Source organism: Aptenodytes forsteri, unplaced genomic scaffold, assembly GCF_000699145.1.
Source record: "Aptenodytes forsteri isolate BGI_AS27 unplaced genomic scaffold, ASM69914v1 Scaffold255, whole genome shotgun sequence".
Lineage (NCBI taxonomy): Eukaryota > Metazoa > Chordata > Aves > Sphenisciformes > Spheniscidae > Aptenodytes > Aptenodytes forsteri.
Genome location: NW_008794888.1, coordinates 5,397,418 through 5,415,044, shown reverse-complemented (window position 1 = coordinate 5,415,044; position 17,627 = coordinate 5,397,418). Strand labels below are relative to the sequence as shown.

Here is a 17,627-nt window from a genome sequence, read left to right as displayed (position 1 = left end):
GCCCAGGGCCCAGGGGTGCCTGGGGGAGAGGGGGGACAGACGTGCTGCTCAGCGGCAGATGGCAGTACGCCTGGCACACACACACCCCCAGTGGGGTGGCCTTGGAGGTGGCCGAGGGGACAGGCTGGTCGCTGGACACCCAAGCCGGACCTGCCCTCTCCCAGCACAACTGCCAAGTTTTCCACAGCCACTTATTTATTAAAGCAGCCTTTTTTTTTTCTCTTTCCACAAGAACAGAGCTGGGTCAGCATCCCAGACTCAGCACCCTCCTACCTGCCCACAGCAACACAACTAACCCCATGCACCATCCCCAGGACTCGCACGTATCCCCAGGATGGGATTCTCTTGCCATTTTGCCCCGTGATGCTCATATGTTTGTTTTTTTTTTCTTGCTGCAGGACTCAAAGGCCCCCACAGGTTGGGGCTCCTCTATCATAAGGGGATGACAGACAAGGGATAGGGAAGAAATTGATTAAATTGGGAATGATCTTGTCCTGCAGGAAATGACACTATACGAGGTGCAGTAGAAAGCATCCTTTGCCACAAAGACGTTCCAGCAATCCGAGGTCCGAAAGGAGACAGGAGACATCCGCAGTGACTAAGCCCTTCCATGGCAATGAAACACGCTGTGGTCTGTCCCAGGAATCCCCTCTGGCACCGACTTCCAGGGCTGGACACAGCAGAGCCAGGGCATCTCCCTGGGCTGCCCTACGGTAATTAAGGGGAGGGGTGGATTCACACCAGCACAGGCAACCCTACAATAACACAAGAGGGGCACAGCTCATTGCCTCTGCAATAACAAATATGAGAGGCACAGCTACCTGGGCAAACCTAAAATAACAAACAAATGAGACAAGGCAGCAAGGATTCAGTCAGAAAAACAGCACGGGGTGTCCAGTTCCCAGGACGCGCGGTGCAATGGGTGTTTGCAGTAGCTCAGCCTGCTCATAAGGTCAGCAGCTTCAGCCTCTGCAAACACCTTATTCCTCTGCTTCCTGCAAGCTGCCAGCCAGCCAGAGTGGGCTGCGAGCTAGGGACTAACGTGGAGCCCTTTCAGCAAGGGGAGATGGGAGCCACGGGAGCCCAGTGCTCTGCAGAGGGAGCCGGGGGCTGGCATGCACTGAAAGCTGCCCAGCTCCCAGTCCAAGTCCAATGCCTCCTGCAGGGCCGAAAAACCACCTGAAACTGACCCCCTTCGTCCTCCCTGGCACACAGAGGTCCCTGCTCAAGTAGCGATACAACAAGGGATGGCTGTGGTGGGACTCCTCCATCTGCTGCTCAGCAGTGGTGTCTAGTTTGGGTCTTTATTTTCCAGTGAGAACCCCATGGATGCCTTGGAGGGATCCCTTTCCTCCACCCTCTGATGTTTTTTATAGCCCAATTTCCTTCAGCAACAAGGCTGAAGCAGTCCCTGCTCATGCACTCGACTCTCTGTTCCCTAATTTGATACTAACAAGACAATTTTGACAAACTGAAGGGCAGAGGTCTCTGACACACAAACTCCTGACAAGCTCTGCACAGCTGGTGAGGGACTTTCCCGGTGCCAACACAAGAGGGAAAGGCAGAGCCGGGGCAGGCAGCACCCACGCAGTCCCCCTGCTTTGCCTCCTGACCAGCTCATCCACATCAACCTGCAGCTGGCCACTGCAGCTGGGACCAGACACCCACGTCAGCATCTCCAGAGCCCCTGTACCCGCCTGCCCAACCTCACCCACCAGCTCGTTTGTTAACCTCCATCTGCCACCTTGGGGCTGGCTCATGGCGGGCAGCGCTGGCACAGCTGCACCTCTGCTCCCGAGGAGACGCCGTCAGGAGCAATGCCCAGTTTCCCCGAATGAGCCCTAATTGTGCCTGTCTGAGACTCAGGAAAGAGGCTGGAGTTCCTCCTCCCTTGCTGTCAGGATCTGGCCTGCTGCGCAGCCCCTTCCTGCCTACTCCCATCCACCTTGCCAACCCGGTGATTGGGTTTCAGGCAGGCGGCTGTTTGCAGAGGCAGAGTATGCTACATCTCCGTATTTCAGTTATGGGCACAAGGCACAGGTAGGAAGGCCCTACTCACCATGTCCCCAGCCAGGGGACAGCGGGATGCAGGAGGTGGGAGGCTCTCACGTCTCCATCCCTTCTCCCCACTCCTCAGGAGGAGGTGACCTCTCAGCAGAGGTCCCAGGCTTGCTGTCCACACAGAAGAATGACATTGCTGGCCAAGCCAAGGATTCCTGGCTAGCCTGGAGGTGGGACCTGGGCTGTAGGCACCTCAAGGGGATGTTGACCCTACAGCCAAAGCAGGAGACTGAACTCAACTCAGAGCCACCCCATGGCTTCATGTCTGGTCTGATGCTGCAGTGCCCGCGGAGGACCCAGGGAAAGAGGGGCGAGCATCTGGAGACGCTCCTGACACAAGTCAGGCCAGAAGGACTGTGCTATTGATGTCCTAACTCATGCAGGCTCCCATGAGCCCTGGGAGGCAGAAAATACCCATAGCAGAGCATGGGTTGTCCTCTGCCCTAGGGCTGAGGGCTTGGGGCCCTCTCCCCACTCTAGGCTGGCCGGAGGGAGCTCCCTAGCAGGAACCATTTCCAACCCTTTCACCCAGCCCCTACAGAAGGGACACAGAGTAGCAAAAGGCACAGTTTCTGGGAAGCTGCAAATTGCTCCTGTCCGGCTGCCTGCTGTCCTTGACAGACACCACCCACAGCAGCCTGTGCACCTTCCTGCACCTGAGCCAAAACCCAGCCTGGGTACTTCTGTGCTCCAGACATTTTGGACATGCGTGAGGTCCCCACAGGGGGTGTGTGTGTACACATGAGGCGTGTGGGAACACTGCCTCCCTGCTTGCTGACATTACAGAGAGGAGCAGGAAGCTTGTTCCAAATGGCTACGAGGCTTGAATTTTTGTAATACATTTTCATCAGTTTCTGGCAGGAAGGTAGGAAAAGTATCTATTGACCGCTGCTCCTAATGAACCGTGCTCGTTACATCCACAGCCCAGTGCTAGAGGACTTGCTGTCCTGTTCAAACACCCAAAAAAAAGCACATGCACCGAAGACGGACAAACACAACCATAGCACAACCTTGATAAACAGCCCTCTTGATTATTACCATTATTTACAGCATAATACACCACTTAAGCAGGAAGGTGTTGGAGAAAGACTTAACGGGGATCTCAGTTAAAACTCTAGCATAGGAACGACAGCAAATATCACTGGTGGAGACCTTGAGAAGTTGCCCAGTCCTTCCTTTGCCCCCCAAACTCATCCATCTCTGTTCAGAGGTGGTCACTGCAAGATGGAAATTAAGGCTTACATTACCCAGGGCTGAAACATAGCTGTTTAGAGAGCAGCAAGTGTCTCCCACTATACAGCACAGTGCAACAGTGCACAATGTCTCTGCTCTCCACTGGGGGAGGATTTCCACCCAGGATGAAGAGTCACCTCTCAGTATTCCCATGAAGGGAATATCCTCAGCTGCAGGACTTCACAAGTGACCCCACACCCTGCTTTTCCAATGGGCTCCTTGTGATTTTGGGCCCCGGCAGCAGCTGTCTTTGGAGGACTCCAGTTTCTGTCCCACCACTGCTTACAACAACGTGGCATTTTCCAAACCTAGCTGGGTGATCTCTGACACCTGGGCTTTCTTTTTGTGGGGAGGGACAACATTTTGGGATCAGACACCTAGGCAGCTGACGCTGGCGACAGAGAAGGGAAAAAATTTGCAGGAGAGGCTGGGAGAGAGAGGGAGGGATTTTTCTGCAGTTCCCATCGATTGGGACCCCAAAGTGCTAATCAGAGCCAGATCCGGACACCCCCTCAGAGCTTCACCCATAGTAACAGCTCCCCAGCACAAACAGCTGCACACTCCTATCTACGGTGGCTCCATTATCTGCCCAGCCCCATGCCGGTTTCTTATGTCTTCCTGCTGGACTTTACACGCACAGGCAGGCAGAGGCAATGATTGCTGAAATCAGTATTTGTCTTCTTCCCAGTACCTGCTGGAGGGACAGGATCCTCCCATTTCTCCTTCCTCCCCTATCCTTTATGGTACTGGTCTTGCTGGGCAACGCAAAGCAGCTTCCCTGGGCTCCCTGTGGCTGGGAGAGGAGGAATATCAGTGCTGTCCCTGAAAACAGCTTTTGCACTTGCAAATCATGTTAGAGATATACCTATTTTTCTTCAGATTGGGTCTTATACAGTCTGTGCTCAGGTCCCTGACTGGTAAAAACCTCCATTGTGCATTTCCCCCAGCTGCCCTCCCCACTTGTCCTCACTCCAGAGGAGGCAACGTGCCTGACCTACGCCGAAACCTCCTGGAATCAGCAGGCAAGTTTCTCCCCAGCCTGGACTTGCACCTGTGACCATGACGGGAAAATAAAAATCCCTCCCTCCTGGTCAGCACACAGGGACAGCCTCTGTGTTTGCATTCCCAAAATGCAGGCAGGGAAGGGATAATGCAGGCAGGGAAGGGATGCAGAGCGAGGAGGGTCATCTCATCTCGCACCCTTTGGCAGCTGGAGAGCACAACTGCGCAAAAGCATTCCTGAGCTCCCCAGAGGCCACCAGGATCAGCCCAGACAGAAGGGAGCTTTCACCGCCCTAACGAAGAACAGATCATTTATGTTCCCATCGCAGGCACAACCCCCCAGCGTGGCGGTGAACAACCCCCAGCCCCTCATCACAGCCTCTCAGGGGTGGGCAGCGGAGCTGGCTCAGGCACGATGCCCGGGGCCGGGGTCACTGCTCTGGACCACCGCCCCGGTGAAGTCAGGCAGTGATCTCAGGCGGCCGCCCAGCCATCTGGCACCCACTGGAGGAGGAGCAGCCAGGGCTGGGGATGCAGGCTGTGGCCAGTCCCTCCACTAGCCCAGGGCGTTGGCTGCCGGAGAGCCAGCTGCAATGTGCCTTGGACTTTCGACGAACTTTTGTGCTTTGGTGGGGACTCGATGGCAGGCCGGCGCGGCCGGTCTGGTGGGGACTGGCGAGGGAGCATGCTGGTGATGCTTGCAGGCGATGAGAGACTGGGAGGAGACACCACACACCGAGGACCGAAAAACAGCAGCCCTGCTTGGACTGCCACCCCACCTCCCCCAAATCCCAGCAATGCGCAACAGGCATTTACAACAGATCTATGTCAAATAACGCCTGTCTGCTAACACAGAGGTGTTGGGGCTTTGCTGGATGGCTCAACTCCATGTCTAAGTCATTGCAGAGATGCTGCACCCTCCAAATTGTGACTAGCCCCATCATTTGGCTTGGACACCGATTTTAGGGTGGAACAACGTATCTCTGGAGGCTCCAGCCTCTCTTCCCGTGACTCCAATGGTCTCACTTAGGCCTCCAAAGGTCTGAAGTTAAGAAAGATAAATCCCACCACCTCTTCAGTACTGGTCCCCTTGCAGCCTGTGGTGCAGCGCTCGTGGGTGGCAGTGCCAAACTGCACAGGCATGGGAGCAGTGGTAAGAAAACCCAGACCCTATTTCCTTCACTGGGAATTAGATACCTCAACGGCTGCCAAAGGCAGCAAATCACCTTTGTGATTTGCAGAGTGTGGAAGGAAGTGTTTAGCAGTCAAAGCATTGTGGAGCACCCACAAAAACTAGTCACCAGTGACTAGTGATCAGAAAGATCACTAAGACGTGATCAGAGTCCAAATACACGGCCCAAAAGCCACACAAGGTTTTGGAAGAGAGCTCTGGGATATCCCAGTACCTTAAATCCCTGTCCCAGCCAGAAAGTTGCTGGGACCTCACCCTCTTGTCCCACAGAGACACCTATAAAGAGAAGGATACGGATCAGTGGGACCAAGCTCAGAGAAGAGATGGAAAGGCAGCCAGACAGCTGGAAGGACTCAACCCTAGGTTAAGATTTATCTCCATTTTATTAAGCCAAGGCCCAGTAGGATGCTTCAGAACAGCTCAGGAATACCTGAAGAGCCTCGGAGAGCGAGGATGGATGGCAGAGGGATGTGCTATGCTATGGCCTTTTTTTTTTTAAGTTATCGTTTGGGCTTTGCTGAACTAGCCTGGAAGACCAGATCTTTCTCAGGAGATTCTTGTCTCCTCAGCAGAAACCTGCGGATGTGGATTCTGCTGCATCAGCCAGGGCTCACCTGCAGAGCATGAGTATCAGGTGCTTGGGCTGCCCCCAGGTTCACATAGGATTCATGGGAAAGGGAGATCATTGTCCTGATGACCTGGGTGTCCTCATACAGAGCTGGATGGGGGAGAAATGCAGCTCAGCATGTGGGAAAGGAGCTCTCAAGGGAACCAGTTCATGTTTTGGTCTGCTCTGGAAGCGCAGGGCCTATCTGTAGCAACGGATCTCTGGGTCAGCACCACTTCTCCACAGTGCCAGCAACTGCTGCGGAGGTGGGAGAGGTACGGCTATGGGAACTTGAACCGTAAGGAAGGATCTGTGTTGCTGTGTGCCAAATGATACTTTCCTGAGCTGCCCTTCCTTGCTGCACCCACAAAATAAAACTCCCTAGGAGCAACTCTCTAGAGCAAGGAAAAAAGCAGGTTTAGAGATGGGGAGCTCCATGATGTAAGCTCCTTCCCTATACGTTGCTAGCTGTTAGTTCAGCAGGCTCCAAGCATCTATGCTGTGCTGGAAGTGCCAAGCTTGGGCATCAGCTGGAGGGCTGGGCTGGTTCTGACCTGGGATGTACAAGCAAGGACTGGGGCTCGCTGTTTTCTTTGACTGGTCTCTTCCTCTCCAGAGAGCTCCTAAATCTGGCTACGACCAGTTCTCTTGGGACTCTTGGGAGCTAGCAATGCATATACAGGACACACCAAGTTCAGGAGAAGGTCTGGGCCTGTGGTGGACAGGCAGCATGGCCGGAGACTTCGGGTTTCCAGCAACAACCATTTCAGTGCAAGAGAGAACCCAAAATGTCTAACCAGTAAAAGAGTTGGGAAACTTTCCGGAGTTTCTCCTTCCAGTAAGACGATGAACAAACATCCATCCATTGCAATTAAATGATGCCAACGTGCGCCATCTTCAAAATTGCAGGCACTGTTTCTAGATAGCTGCTTGTATCAGCCTGACATTTCCTGAACAAAGTTATCTTCCAGGGTACTGAACTAGCAAGTGGAGGGGAAGGAAGTATTTCAGGATTAGATTTACATCAAGAAGCTCCTGTTGCTGATGCACTGATGATAGGAAGATAAAACATATTTCCTTCACATCATCTGGAGACTACAGATGTTCCCCATTCCGTATGCTGAAACTGCAGAAGCTGAGAGCTGAATTGGAGAATGACCCAGAGAAATCTAAATAAATCATCTTTCCACATCATAGTCACCAAGACGTATTTTTCCTTCCTGGAAAGGATGAAATAATTCAGTCTTTCTTAGTCTTGCATCTTTCCCAACAAAGCCACCTTAGTGGCAGATTCCATCGGTTGTAATAAAGGCAGCAAAAAAACTACCAGGCTGCCAAGGAACTAAGAGCAGAAAAGAGCAAAGAAGGAAAACTCAGGGAAGAAGATTGCATGACAGATGACAGTCTCTGCCTAACTGACAGTAAAGGTGAGGAAAATCTAAAGCAGCTCCTGACAAGCATCATTTAATTGTTTACCAGCAGTTTCTCCGTGCGGTTTATCTGTGGCAAAAAGACAGGAAAACCCTTCCTAGAAAACAAACATATTTTCAGGTCTTCTGAATGAAAACAAAAGGGTGTGAACTGCTCATCTGGCCACCAGGTGGGAAGGGATCACCTGAAAAAAATCTCTCTATGTCTTTAGGAATGAAGGAGGTATGATGGGTTGGAAGAGAAGCCTAATAGCACCCATCAACTATCATTATTGTATGAGAAAGAAGGGGACAAGGAGGATCTTTTCGGATGGAGGTAGCTCAACAGCAGTGGTGGAGGAAACGTCACTAGGGAGGAAGAGTAGGTAGCTTTGCCCCTTTGGACTATGTGGGGCCTGTCTCCAAAACTCAGCTGAAGGTGGGTGTCAATATACATGAGATGTCAAGAAACCTGGACTTGAAAGCGGGATGCTGCCAGGACGCTGACACTATTTTGATCACTGAAACCCAAACGTGACAAATCATAGTAGAGCCAGGTGCTAAGAAGGCCTTAGAAAGAGAACCATAACCAGGAAGTATTGCTGGCAGCCATCAAAAGCTGGGATATCACTGTGGATATTGTAGCATTTTACCCTGAGAACAATGTGCAATTAAGAGGAAACCTGTATATTAAAAGAGATGATCCCGAGAACAGGATGTCCTACCAGAGGTGTAGCCACTACAGTTTACGCTAAGCTCTCTGGCCTGCTTATGGATGAAGGTGGCTTTTGCCTTTTAGCTAGGGTTTTGAATCTGATTTAGTTTCATACAGAGCAGAAGCTTTTAACAACTGGCCTACTGGAACTGAATCTGGGAGAGGTTGCTCCCGCTGGAGGCTGGTGGTCTCCATCACAAGATCCATCCTCACTTACGTTATTGAGGGCCTCTGTCAGCCTCAACAGCAGCCAGTAACTGGAAAAGCCAAGAAAGCCAAACCTTTTGCCCGCCCCAGAGAGACATAAAGGCACATCAGGTGAAGTCTGGAGATGCACCTGTGTCAGGTGCTGGACGAGAACTGGTCCAACACCACAAGTATTTCAGGCGTGAAGCTGTGATTGCAACCTCCAGCCTAGCCTGGATTAATTTCTAGGCCTTCAGCCTGACTTTCACAGCTCTGCCTTAAACCAGATGGAAAAGACCTGTGAGATCATCCATTGCTCATCTCTGTGTCAGCACCAGATGACACATAGTCACACGTACCATCCGACCTGACTTATGAGCTCCAAGTGATGAGATTTCCACCTCTGCCTTCAGGACTCCCTTCTACTTTATTAATGGCTCCTTCTCTCAGAAAGCCTTCGCCTGGAGTAGGCCTGGCTATTATTTAATCTCTCAGTCCACCTAAGTAGTACCACAAAAAAGTACCAGAAGTTTGATGTTCATACTCTGACAATATTGATAAGCAGAAACTTGCCCAAGCTTGATCCTAACAGGTGACTCTTGCCTCTCCTAGCCATTTTCCTCCCTGCACTGTACCGCTGCATACACTAACAAATTCCCTTTGGTCCAACATGATGCAAAGATGCTTTTCAATGTTAAAAAAATATACGGGTCCCTTGATGGAGCAAAGGGTGCAGACCTCCATTTTGGGGTCTGAAACTCCAAGAAAGACAACTGATCACCCTTTGCCACAGGTCCGGAGCCTTTCTGGAATGATAAAATCCCCGTTGCGCTTCGTTGTTTCTCCTGCAACCTCAAGCTGCCTCTGCTATTACAAAGCCAAATAGCTGAACACTGAAATGGTTATGAAATGATGCAGTAAAATTTCACCCATTTCTGCTATTTCTTCAGGAAAGCAGGAGTCACAAGTGAAAGCAAAGTGACTGTCACTTTGTGTTTAGACATTATTAAGATGTATTAAGACATACATGTGACTGTGGCAGCACCATAATTGACTGCTGGACAGGTATAAGACATGCAGTCCCTCCCTAATAAAACTTTTTTTCTTTTCCAGCATCTCCTTTAAATTAAAAAGCCAGGATCCATAGTTGTTCACTGGCTTATTTAATTACTAGATTTTCATCATTAGTGCAACGCATAACATCTGATTTCTTAAGCATGAATAATAAATGGGTCTGTTGATTTAATTGTCTTCTGAGGATGAATCCCATCTGAATTTGGAAAAAGAAAATATTTCTAATGGTTTTCTACAAAAAGAGTTATGACTATTGGCCAACTTTGCCCCCAAAGTTGCCTTTAAGATACATTCCCTCTCTTGTTTAGCTAGGGGATCATTTCCTTAAGTATCTGTCAGGATTACCTTCTTGCCCTTAAATAGCAACCAGACCAGTTATCTCCATCAACATAACAATTATCTCCATCAGTGAGCCAGCTGTGTCCATCCAACAAGCAAACAAACCAAACTGCAATAATAGCCCTCAAGGCAGGCAGCTGCTAAGAGCTTTCCCATCCTACTGAAGCCAACAGCCTCTTCAGCTTTGGCCTCACAGTCCTTCGAGGACTGAGGTAGCTGGCTCCCACGAAGGGGATTAGGTGCCTGAAAGCCTGTGATGCTCTGGGCCTAGTGAAAAGGTGCTCAGCATCTTGCAGGATCAAGCCCTGCCAGGCTAATAGGGAACGATGTGCCAGTTTGCTGTGGGGGGTATTGACACCCCATTTCCACATTCTGTGTGAAAGAGGCAGTACCAAAAGGGTGGAGGCACAGGGAAAAATTATGGGAATATCAGAGGGGTCTGGAGAACAAGGGCAATAGTGAGAGCAAGGCTTTACGCAAACACACACAAGAAGTGCCCACTGACTCCACAGGCATAAATTTAAATGCCTCCTCAAGGTTTAGCCTGTTGACCAGAGTCTCTCTGCAGGCATATCTTAAGGCAGGTGTGGTCTCTCAGCCAGAAGCTGATGGTTAAAAGACATGAACTGATGGGCAGTTAGCACACTTGTTCTGGAAACATCATAAACAGACAGGACATCCACCAAAACATGCTGAGAAATGGCTTCCTTGAGAGCAAATCTGCCCCCATGAAACCACTGAGAGTCCCAAATTTCTGCAAACACATTACACTGGCTTCCGCTGGGATTAACTGCAAGCCATGGATTGACATAAACACTAAGGGGTCCCCTCAGATCACTAGCATCAAAGAGCCACGTCAAAAACAACATCTTGCTGAGAGTTACCTTGGCTACATAGCCGAAGGAATAGAGAGTGCCTCATGGCGCTTGAGTGGTGAGAGGATGGAGAATTTCACTCCTCCATCACCAGATACGACGTGACCCTTCCCGGATGGGCAGAGGCATCAAGCATGACTCATGCCCAGTGATCTCAAATAGACAGCCCTGGGGTCCGGGCGCACTGGCAGAGCTGCCACCCCACTCTGTGACCCATGGGCAGCCCTGCACATCACCGCAGGGAGACCTGGCATGAAAGCTCTCGCTAAATGGGCCTGGGGGGTCCAGGTCTTAGAGGATCGCAGCACGTAGGCCAGGGTTCCCTCTCTTCCTCACCAGCAGAGCCTCCTTGTGCTTTGGCTACACCTGTCCTGAGGATAAACAGATAATATCTATCTTTTTACCTGTAAAAAATATCCTTACAAATGACTAGGTGGTTATTATGCTGGCTGCCAGTGAGTTCACCCAGGCCAAACTCTTTGGATCATCTTTGACCTCTGCATGCACCATGTCTTCAAGTCCTGCTGCTTCCTCCTCCTCAACACTGGAGGTTGTTTCTCCTGCCCTCAGCTTCCCACATTTCAGCAAATTTGCCATCTTTTCCCAATTTAGTTCTTCTTTCCTGCTTTCCCAAAGGCCAGTTGTTGCTGCCTGGGCAAAGAGAAGTTTGCAGGGTCCCGGCACATCCAGTGCCCCTGGTGCCATCTCCTCTACTGATGCCACCAGGCACCACTGCCCCCTACACGTGTCCTCCAGCAAATCTTTTCTCTTTTCCCAATTTAGTTCTTCTTTCCTGCTTTCCCAAAGGCCAGTTGTTGGGCAAAGAGAAGTTTGCAGGGTCCCGGCACATCCAGTGCCCCTGGTGCCGCTGCCCTCTGCAAGCCACAACCGATCCACACCTTCACTGGGATATCTCTCAGGGTATTTAACTAACATGGACTTAGTCCATCCAGAAAATACAACCCACCTCCAAACACAGGGGTTGAGTTCGGATCCGCACAGCTGGCTGGGAGGAATATTTTGCCTCTGTCTCCTTCCTTGCCGCCCCTTGTTTGATATGCTCACCTGCTGCACCTCATTTCTCAGCCCTTAGTGGATGGATAGGGTAGGCCGGTCTGTACGCCAATATCTGATCTTGACGGCAAAATACCGATGTGCCAGTCATAAGCAGAACCACTGCACCTAAGAGAGGTTTGTGTGTGCTGCCTGGAAACCATTCTGCCTCCAGAGACAAACATGCTCCGTGTGTGTGTTTGCACACATTAACTGCTTGTGCAGGCATGCGTGGGTGGGTACACGTGTGCATATGCTCACATGCATATCTTCCTTATGCATATTAATCCTACTGCTCTGCAGCCCACATCGAGGGGCAGGTATGTTCCAGCCAAATTCTGCTTTTATTTATGTCCGACCTTGAATTTGCACTACTAAGTGCTTGGTAAAAAAATAGGCAGGATTTGCTGTGCCATGGGCCCTTTTATCTCCCCTGTGACATAGCACAGGTGAAATGAGCTGCAACTGTTCTTAGCAGCTCACCCTGCTGAGCAGAGGAGAATGAGCCCCAGAGGGGCTGACGTTCCTGCCTCCCTTCCCAGACTGCTCCCAGGCTTTCCAGTTTGGGTGAAGAGCGCTGGGAACCACCACTGCTATAACAGCTCCCACAGCTGCTCCTACATCTGCGACGCCTTTCGATCCAGCGTGGGTAAAACTTCCAGCGGACGTTAGGAGGAAGCAGAGCACCGTGCTCTGTGCGAGGAAGCACCCGCTCACTGCTTCTCCTCCTCTCCTTCCTCCCTGGCTGCCCTGACACACGTGTGGCAAACTACACAACCAAAAGAAACCAGGGGCTGTCCTGAAGCTGGCACAAAATGTACCCGAGCTCTCCTACCCCTCTTTTCTGAGCCTGACGGGACACCTCCCCCCGTAGTCATGCAAATGCTTCCAGTCGCACGTGACTCTGCTCATGCCACCGACATGCCAAAACCGCGACGGTCATCTGGGCACAGGATGCTGGTGCTTAAATATCGACACAAGGAGGCACACAGCCTTCCTCCAGCATCCCTCAGGTCTGCAGAGGCTCCCATTTAAGGCCAGCCCCTGTTTTCCACTGCAGTGGTACAGGATCTGGAGGAGCTGCCTTCGTTCACCTGGAGCGGGTCCAGGCTGACAGCACTGCGCGGGAGCTCAGGACCAGCTCTATCACTCATGCACGCACACACGCACGCACAGAGCCACGTCTTTTCTCCGGTGAACTCTGCTGGCACCCAGCAGGAATTTCATTTGTACCAACTACTTAATATTCTCGCTCCTTCCTTAGAAACCAGGCTGCCGAAAAATCTTTCCAGCCAAGGCCCCTCCTTTCCTGTTTGAACCACCCCATCCCTCCCTCCCCCGTACACACACACCACAGAAACCCGGCTCTCTTGCTGGCACCTGATGGATTTCACCCTCCAGAAACCCGGCTCTCTTGCTGGCACCTGAGAGATTTCACCCTCTTTTTTTTTTTTTAATATATTGTTATTGTTGTTGAAACTTCAGATCAAAAGAAAAATGGAGATTTTCCTGTTTCAGATCCGAGGCTTTGCAGGCCTGTTGCTACTAGCTTTCGCCTTGACAGCTCGGGAGCTGCTTTGCACAAAGGACCTGCTGCTCAGCACCAGCCGGGTCCCTCCCCGAGCGATACATGTTCGCAAGCCGGCGTGTCCCAAGCGCCCCGCTCCCACGACCCCTGCCCTAACCCTCACCCTCGCCCTGGACCTCGGCGCGGGGCTGCCCACCTGCCCCGCCGCGTCCCCATCGCTCGCCCCTGAAGCCCCACATCCCCGAACGGGAAGGAGAAACGGGGTGGGGGAATACGCTGGGGACGGATAAAGGACTGCACCGAACATGAGCCGCAGGAAACTTGGGCTCGGCAGCACTCCTCCTCTGCCTACTTCCAGCTGACGCAGCAAAGACAATTTTCTTAGGGCTAATTCTCCACGTCCCCCTTTCCCCTACTGGTTATCGTTGGCTCATGGTTTCGTGAGGAAACTTGCCAAGTCTTGCTCGCTTTCTAGAAAGAGGGCAGGAATGAGAGGAGAAGAAAATATTTGACAACCTTTGTTTTTCCACGAGCCTTTTTAGGGCAGCAGGCTCCAATCTGTGCCCTCCGCTCCCCGGCACTTGGCCTGACCTTGCTGTCTCAGCAGAAGGAAGTCTGGCGGGAGCACGGGGGAGAAAAATGGAAAGACGTGGTGTATTTCAAAGGAAACCTAAACAAAACAGAGAAAACCCAGAATCCTGCAGCCTATGCCATAAATGAAGCTCATTCATGTTTTTTTACCAGGAACAGTCAATTACAGCTGTGATGTTTTGGCTTTCGGTAAAGGACGGTGTCTGAGTGTTGTGCCAGGAAGGACTACAGGGATCGTCCTGTCAGTACCTACACATCTGTCTACTTAAAACGAGCCTTACCAAAGCTCTTTAATCCCACGCTTGCTCTCATTTCTGACCTCTCCGCAAACCAGGAGCACATCCTGCCCAGCAGCTCTGGTGTTTCTCAGTACCGCTGTGCCCAGCTTACAGATAAGGAAACTGAGGCACGGTACCTGGGAGCATCTTGTCCTCAGGCAAGACATCTGGTCTACAGGAGAGCCGAGCCCAGCCTCCCAGGCTTGGGCTCTTGCAATACTGCTTGTTGCATCTCCACCTCGACTATAAGGAGGAAAGCATCTGCGATTTTAAACTCGGCCAGTGCAAGAGCAGAAATAGATAGAAATGCAGTTTGATCTAGTCCTCGCCACTGTCACATAGTTTATTTTGCAGAGTGCTGATTCTTTCTCAGCGGTTCGCAGCTCAGGGCCAATTTTGGTCATTGATAGATCGGAGGGCCAGGCCAGCTTCCCCAGCACACGGTCCCTGCACTGCTGGCCAAGCTGGCAGAGGCCAGAAAGTTCAAGTCAAACTTCATTTCTCTCCTTGCCCCGTTGCTTAGAAACACGCCTATGAAAATATACTTTGTTCTCACACGCTACCAGTCGAATGCCAAGAGAGTTTTTTCCCTCTCCCGTCCTCAGGAATTCCTGATTTATTTTTTATTTCTTTTTTGCAATCGCGCAAATCTCAAGAGGAGCCTGTCGGTCTCCTGCGGCTTCCTGCAGCAGCCTTTCCGATCCAGGCTCATCTCCCAGCTGCAAACAAAACCCGTCAAAAAGAGACCCCTGCAGTGCTCGGGGAGTCCAAACTGGAAGTACAGGTAGTGCCAGGGAGTTAGTTTTGCAACAAACCTGCAACCTCTCTCCTGTCCCTCTCCTTGTTCATTCAACGGGTGCTCCCCATCCCAAGAAAACCAAAAGCAACAATATTATGAGAGGACTGGCCAAAGTTTTCACGCAAAGCACCTGCCAAAAGACCAGTTTCCCTGGGAAGAGTGAGGCAGGTGGAACAAAAGGAGACTCACGCTGGGAGCCAAGCGCCAAAGCTTTTTCGGGTGCCTTCGGTCTGCACAGGGCACCCTTGGACTCACTCTCCCAGCCACCGCTGCGTTTTGGCTGCATAGCTTTGCCTTCCTGACCACACCGCCTGCCCCCAACCGCGCACACACACGCGCAGAGTAAATAAACACCAGGGATGACGCGCTCCAGGATACTTCACATAGCTCCGCTGCCAGTGGGTTATTGCCCGGCTTCCTGGGCTCCACGGCAGGAACGCGGCTCCTGGCTTCATGGCAGGAACGCGGCTCCTGGCTTCACCCTCCACTCCCTGCACAGGTCCCCTCCCAGCCCTTGCCTGTTCCAGCTCCCCTTCAGAAAACCAAGCACAGCTTTGCTGTTTCTGGCTGATTTTAAGGGAGTTTGGACATTTGTTGTCATTTGAGGGAGGGAGGGAGGAAGTTATACACACAGAATTTGGTTTTGCTCTGAAGGATGGAGTGTAGCAACACAACCACTGCCTGCAAGCAGCAAAAGGGAAAAATAATAAAAGCACGAAGATTTATTAGGTGCTAGAAAAGAGAAACTGATTCCCATTGCGCGGGTATAAGCAGAAGCTTGCTAACAAGCAAAAATGACTTTTTCATGGACCAAAAAAAAGCGGGGGGCTTGTTTCTGGGTTTTTTTTGCCAAGTGGTTCCCTGGTCCCCTGGACATGCAGACATCCTCCCTGCTTCCCCTTCACGCCGTGGCAGAAATACAGATGTATTTGGAAGAATACAGGGAAAATGTCCTTGCACAAGCTGCAGGATCCAGAAATCGGAGTTTAACACGTGCCAGAGTGAAGGAGCACTTTCTTTCGTGCTTTTGTCACGTGCAAGGTGCAGGCATTTCAGAAGCTTGGCTTTGCACTGCTGCTACCATGCCAGCCTTCATGCTTGCTTTTAACCTATTCTTTCTGATTATTAGCAACACCATCATTATTTTTTGCCTTCACAGATTCCCTGTCCCTAATGCACCTGCACCTCCCTGGGCTAAAACTCATTGCCCAACAAAGATGTCCAGCAGCGGGCAGCCAGGAAGAGCAGGCTGCAATGACCGCAAGGAGAAAGCCGGAGGCTGAGCAACAAATCTGGGGGGGACTGAGGACTTTTGGAATGGGGCAGATGGTTGCAAGGAGGTGCCCTGTCCTCCCTTGTATCTCAAGCTGCAGAGGCCAGCTCGGGCCCCAGAGCAAGGTGGAGGATATGGCGAGACAAAGGGGTCAGGGAGAGCGTGAAGACAGGGATGCAGGAAAGATGTAAAGGATGCAACTGGGGAAGGACTGGGATGCAGCTGGGACTAAGAGGGTGCATCTGGGAGGTGGGGGAAGAAAAGCTTTCCATCGGAGATGGGACAACCCAGAGGTGATGATGGAAGGGGGGTGGGGGAGGCTGTGAGATGATGCAACAGGAGGTTCGACCAGGGCATGGATGGAAAGACGGATGGGAAAAGCAGCAGGGGGCATGGAAGAACAGCTAGGGGGATGGAAGAGTACCCACAAAGATGGAAAAGCAGCTGAGAGGGCTGTGGAAGAGCAGCCGGAAAGATGGAAAAGTAGCTGGAAAGGTGGAAAAGCAATAGGGGGATGGCAAAACAGCCAGGGGAAGCGGTGGTGGTGCAGAAGCAGTGGGAAAGCAACCGGGGGCTTGGAAAAGCTGCCGGTGGAGGGGGTGGGGAGGGGAAGGAATGGGGAAATAGCTGGAAAGATAGAAAAGCAGCCGGGGTGTGTATATGTGTGTGTGAGAGAGAAAAATCAGGCAGAAAGATGGAAAAGTAGCCAGAAAGATGGAAAAGCAGCTGCTGGTGGTGGAGGGGAATGGAAGAGCAGCGGGGAAGGCAGAAAAGCACACAGTGGGGGAGGGGGGATGGAAGAGCAGCTGGGGAGGGTGGGGATGGAAAAGCGGGCGGAAAGATGGAAAAGTAGCCGGGAAGGCGGAAAAGCAAGCGGGGGCAGGGAAGAGCACCTGGGAAGATGGAAAAGCAGCCGGAAGGGTGGGAAAGCAGCCGGGGGGGCAGGGAAGAGCAGCCGGTGGGAGGGAGTAGAAAAGCAAGCGGAAAGATGGAAAGGGAGCCGGAAAGGCGGAAAAGCAAGCGGAGGGGCATGGAAGAGTCCCCGGAAAGAGGGAAAATGCAGCCGGGAGATGGTGGTGGGGTGGAAAAAGCAGGCGGAAAGATGGAAAAGGAGCCGGCAAGGCAGAAAAGCACCCGGGAAGCTGAGGATGGGAGAAGCGGGGGTCACTCACCGGCCTTGGCTTGCTCGCGGTAGCTCTTCTCGCTGAGGCAGACGGCGGTGCCGTGGAGCAGGGCGTGCAGCGGCTTCTCCTCGCCCTGGCGCGGGAGGCAGCGGAGCCCGCGGGCGCAGCGCTCGGTGTAGACGCCGCAGGGCTGGCCGGCGGGCAGGGCGCAGGTGAGGCAGCAGCCGCAGCCCGGCTCCTTCACCAGCTCGCAGCCCAGCGGCGGCGGCGGGCAGAGCGACAGCGCCT

At 52.1% G+C, this 17,627-nt stretch overlaps 1 protein-coding gene across 1 annotated transcript in view; it reads right to left on the bottom strand.

The window, feature by feature from the left end:
• IGFBP5 (insulin like growth factor binding protein 5) overlaps positions 1-17,627 on the bottom strand; it is a 127,029-nt gene that overhangs the window by 2,755 nt on the left and 106,647 nt on the right. The window contains exon 2 of the mRNA XM_009275035.1: positions 17,388-17,625. Coding sequence (XP_009273310.1) covers positions 17,388-17,625 — 238 coding nt within the window. The remainder of the gene's footprint in view (positions 1-17,387; positions 17,626-17,627) is intronic.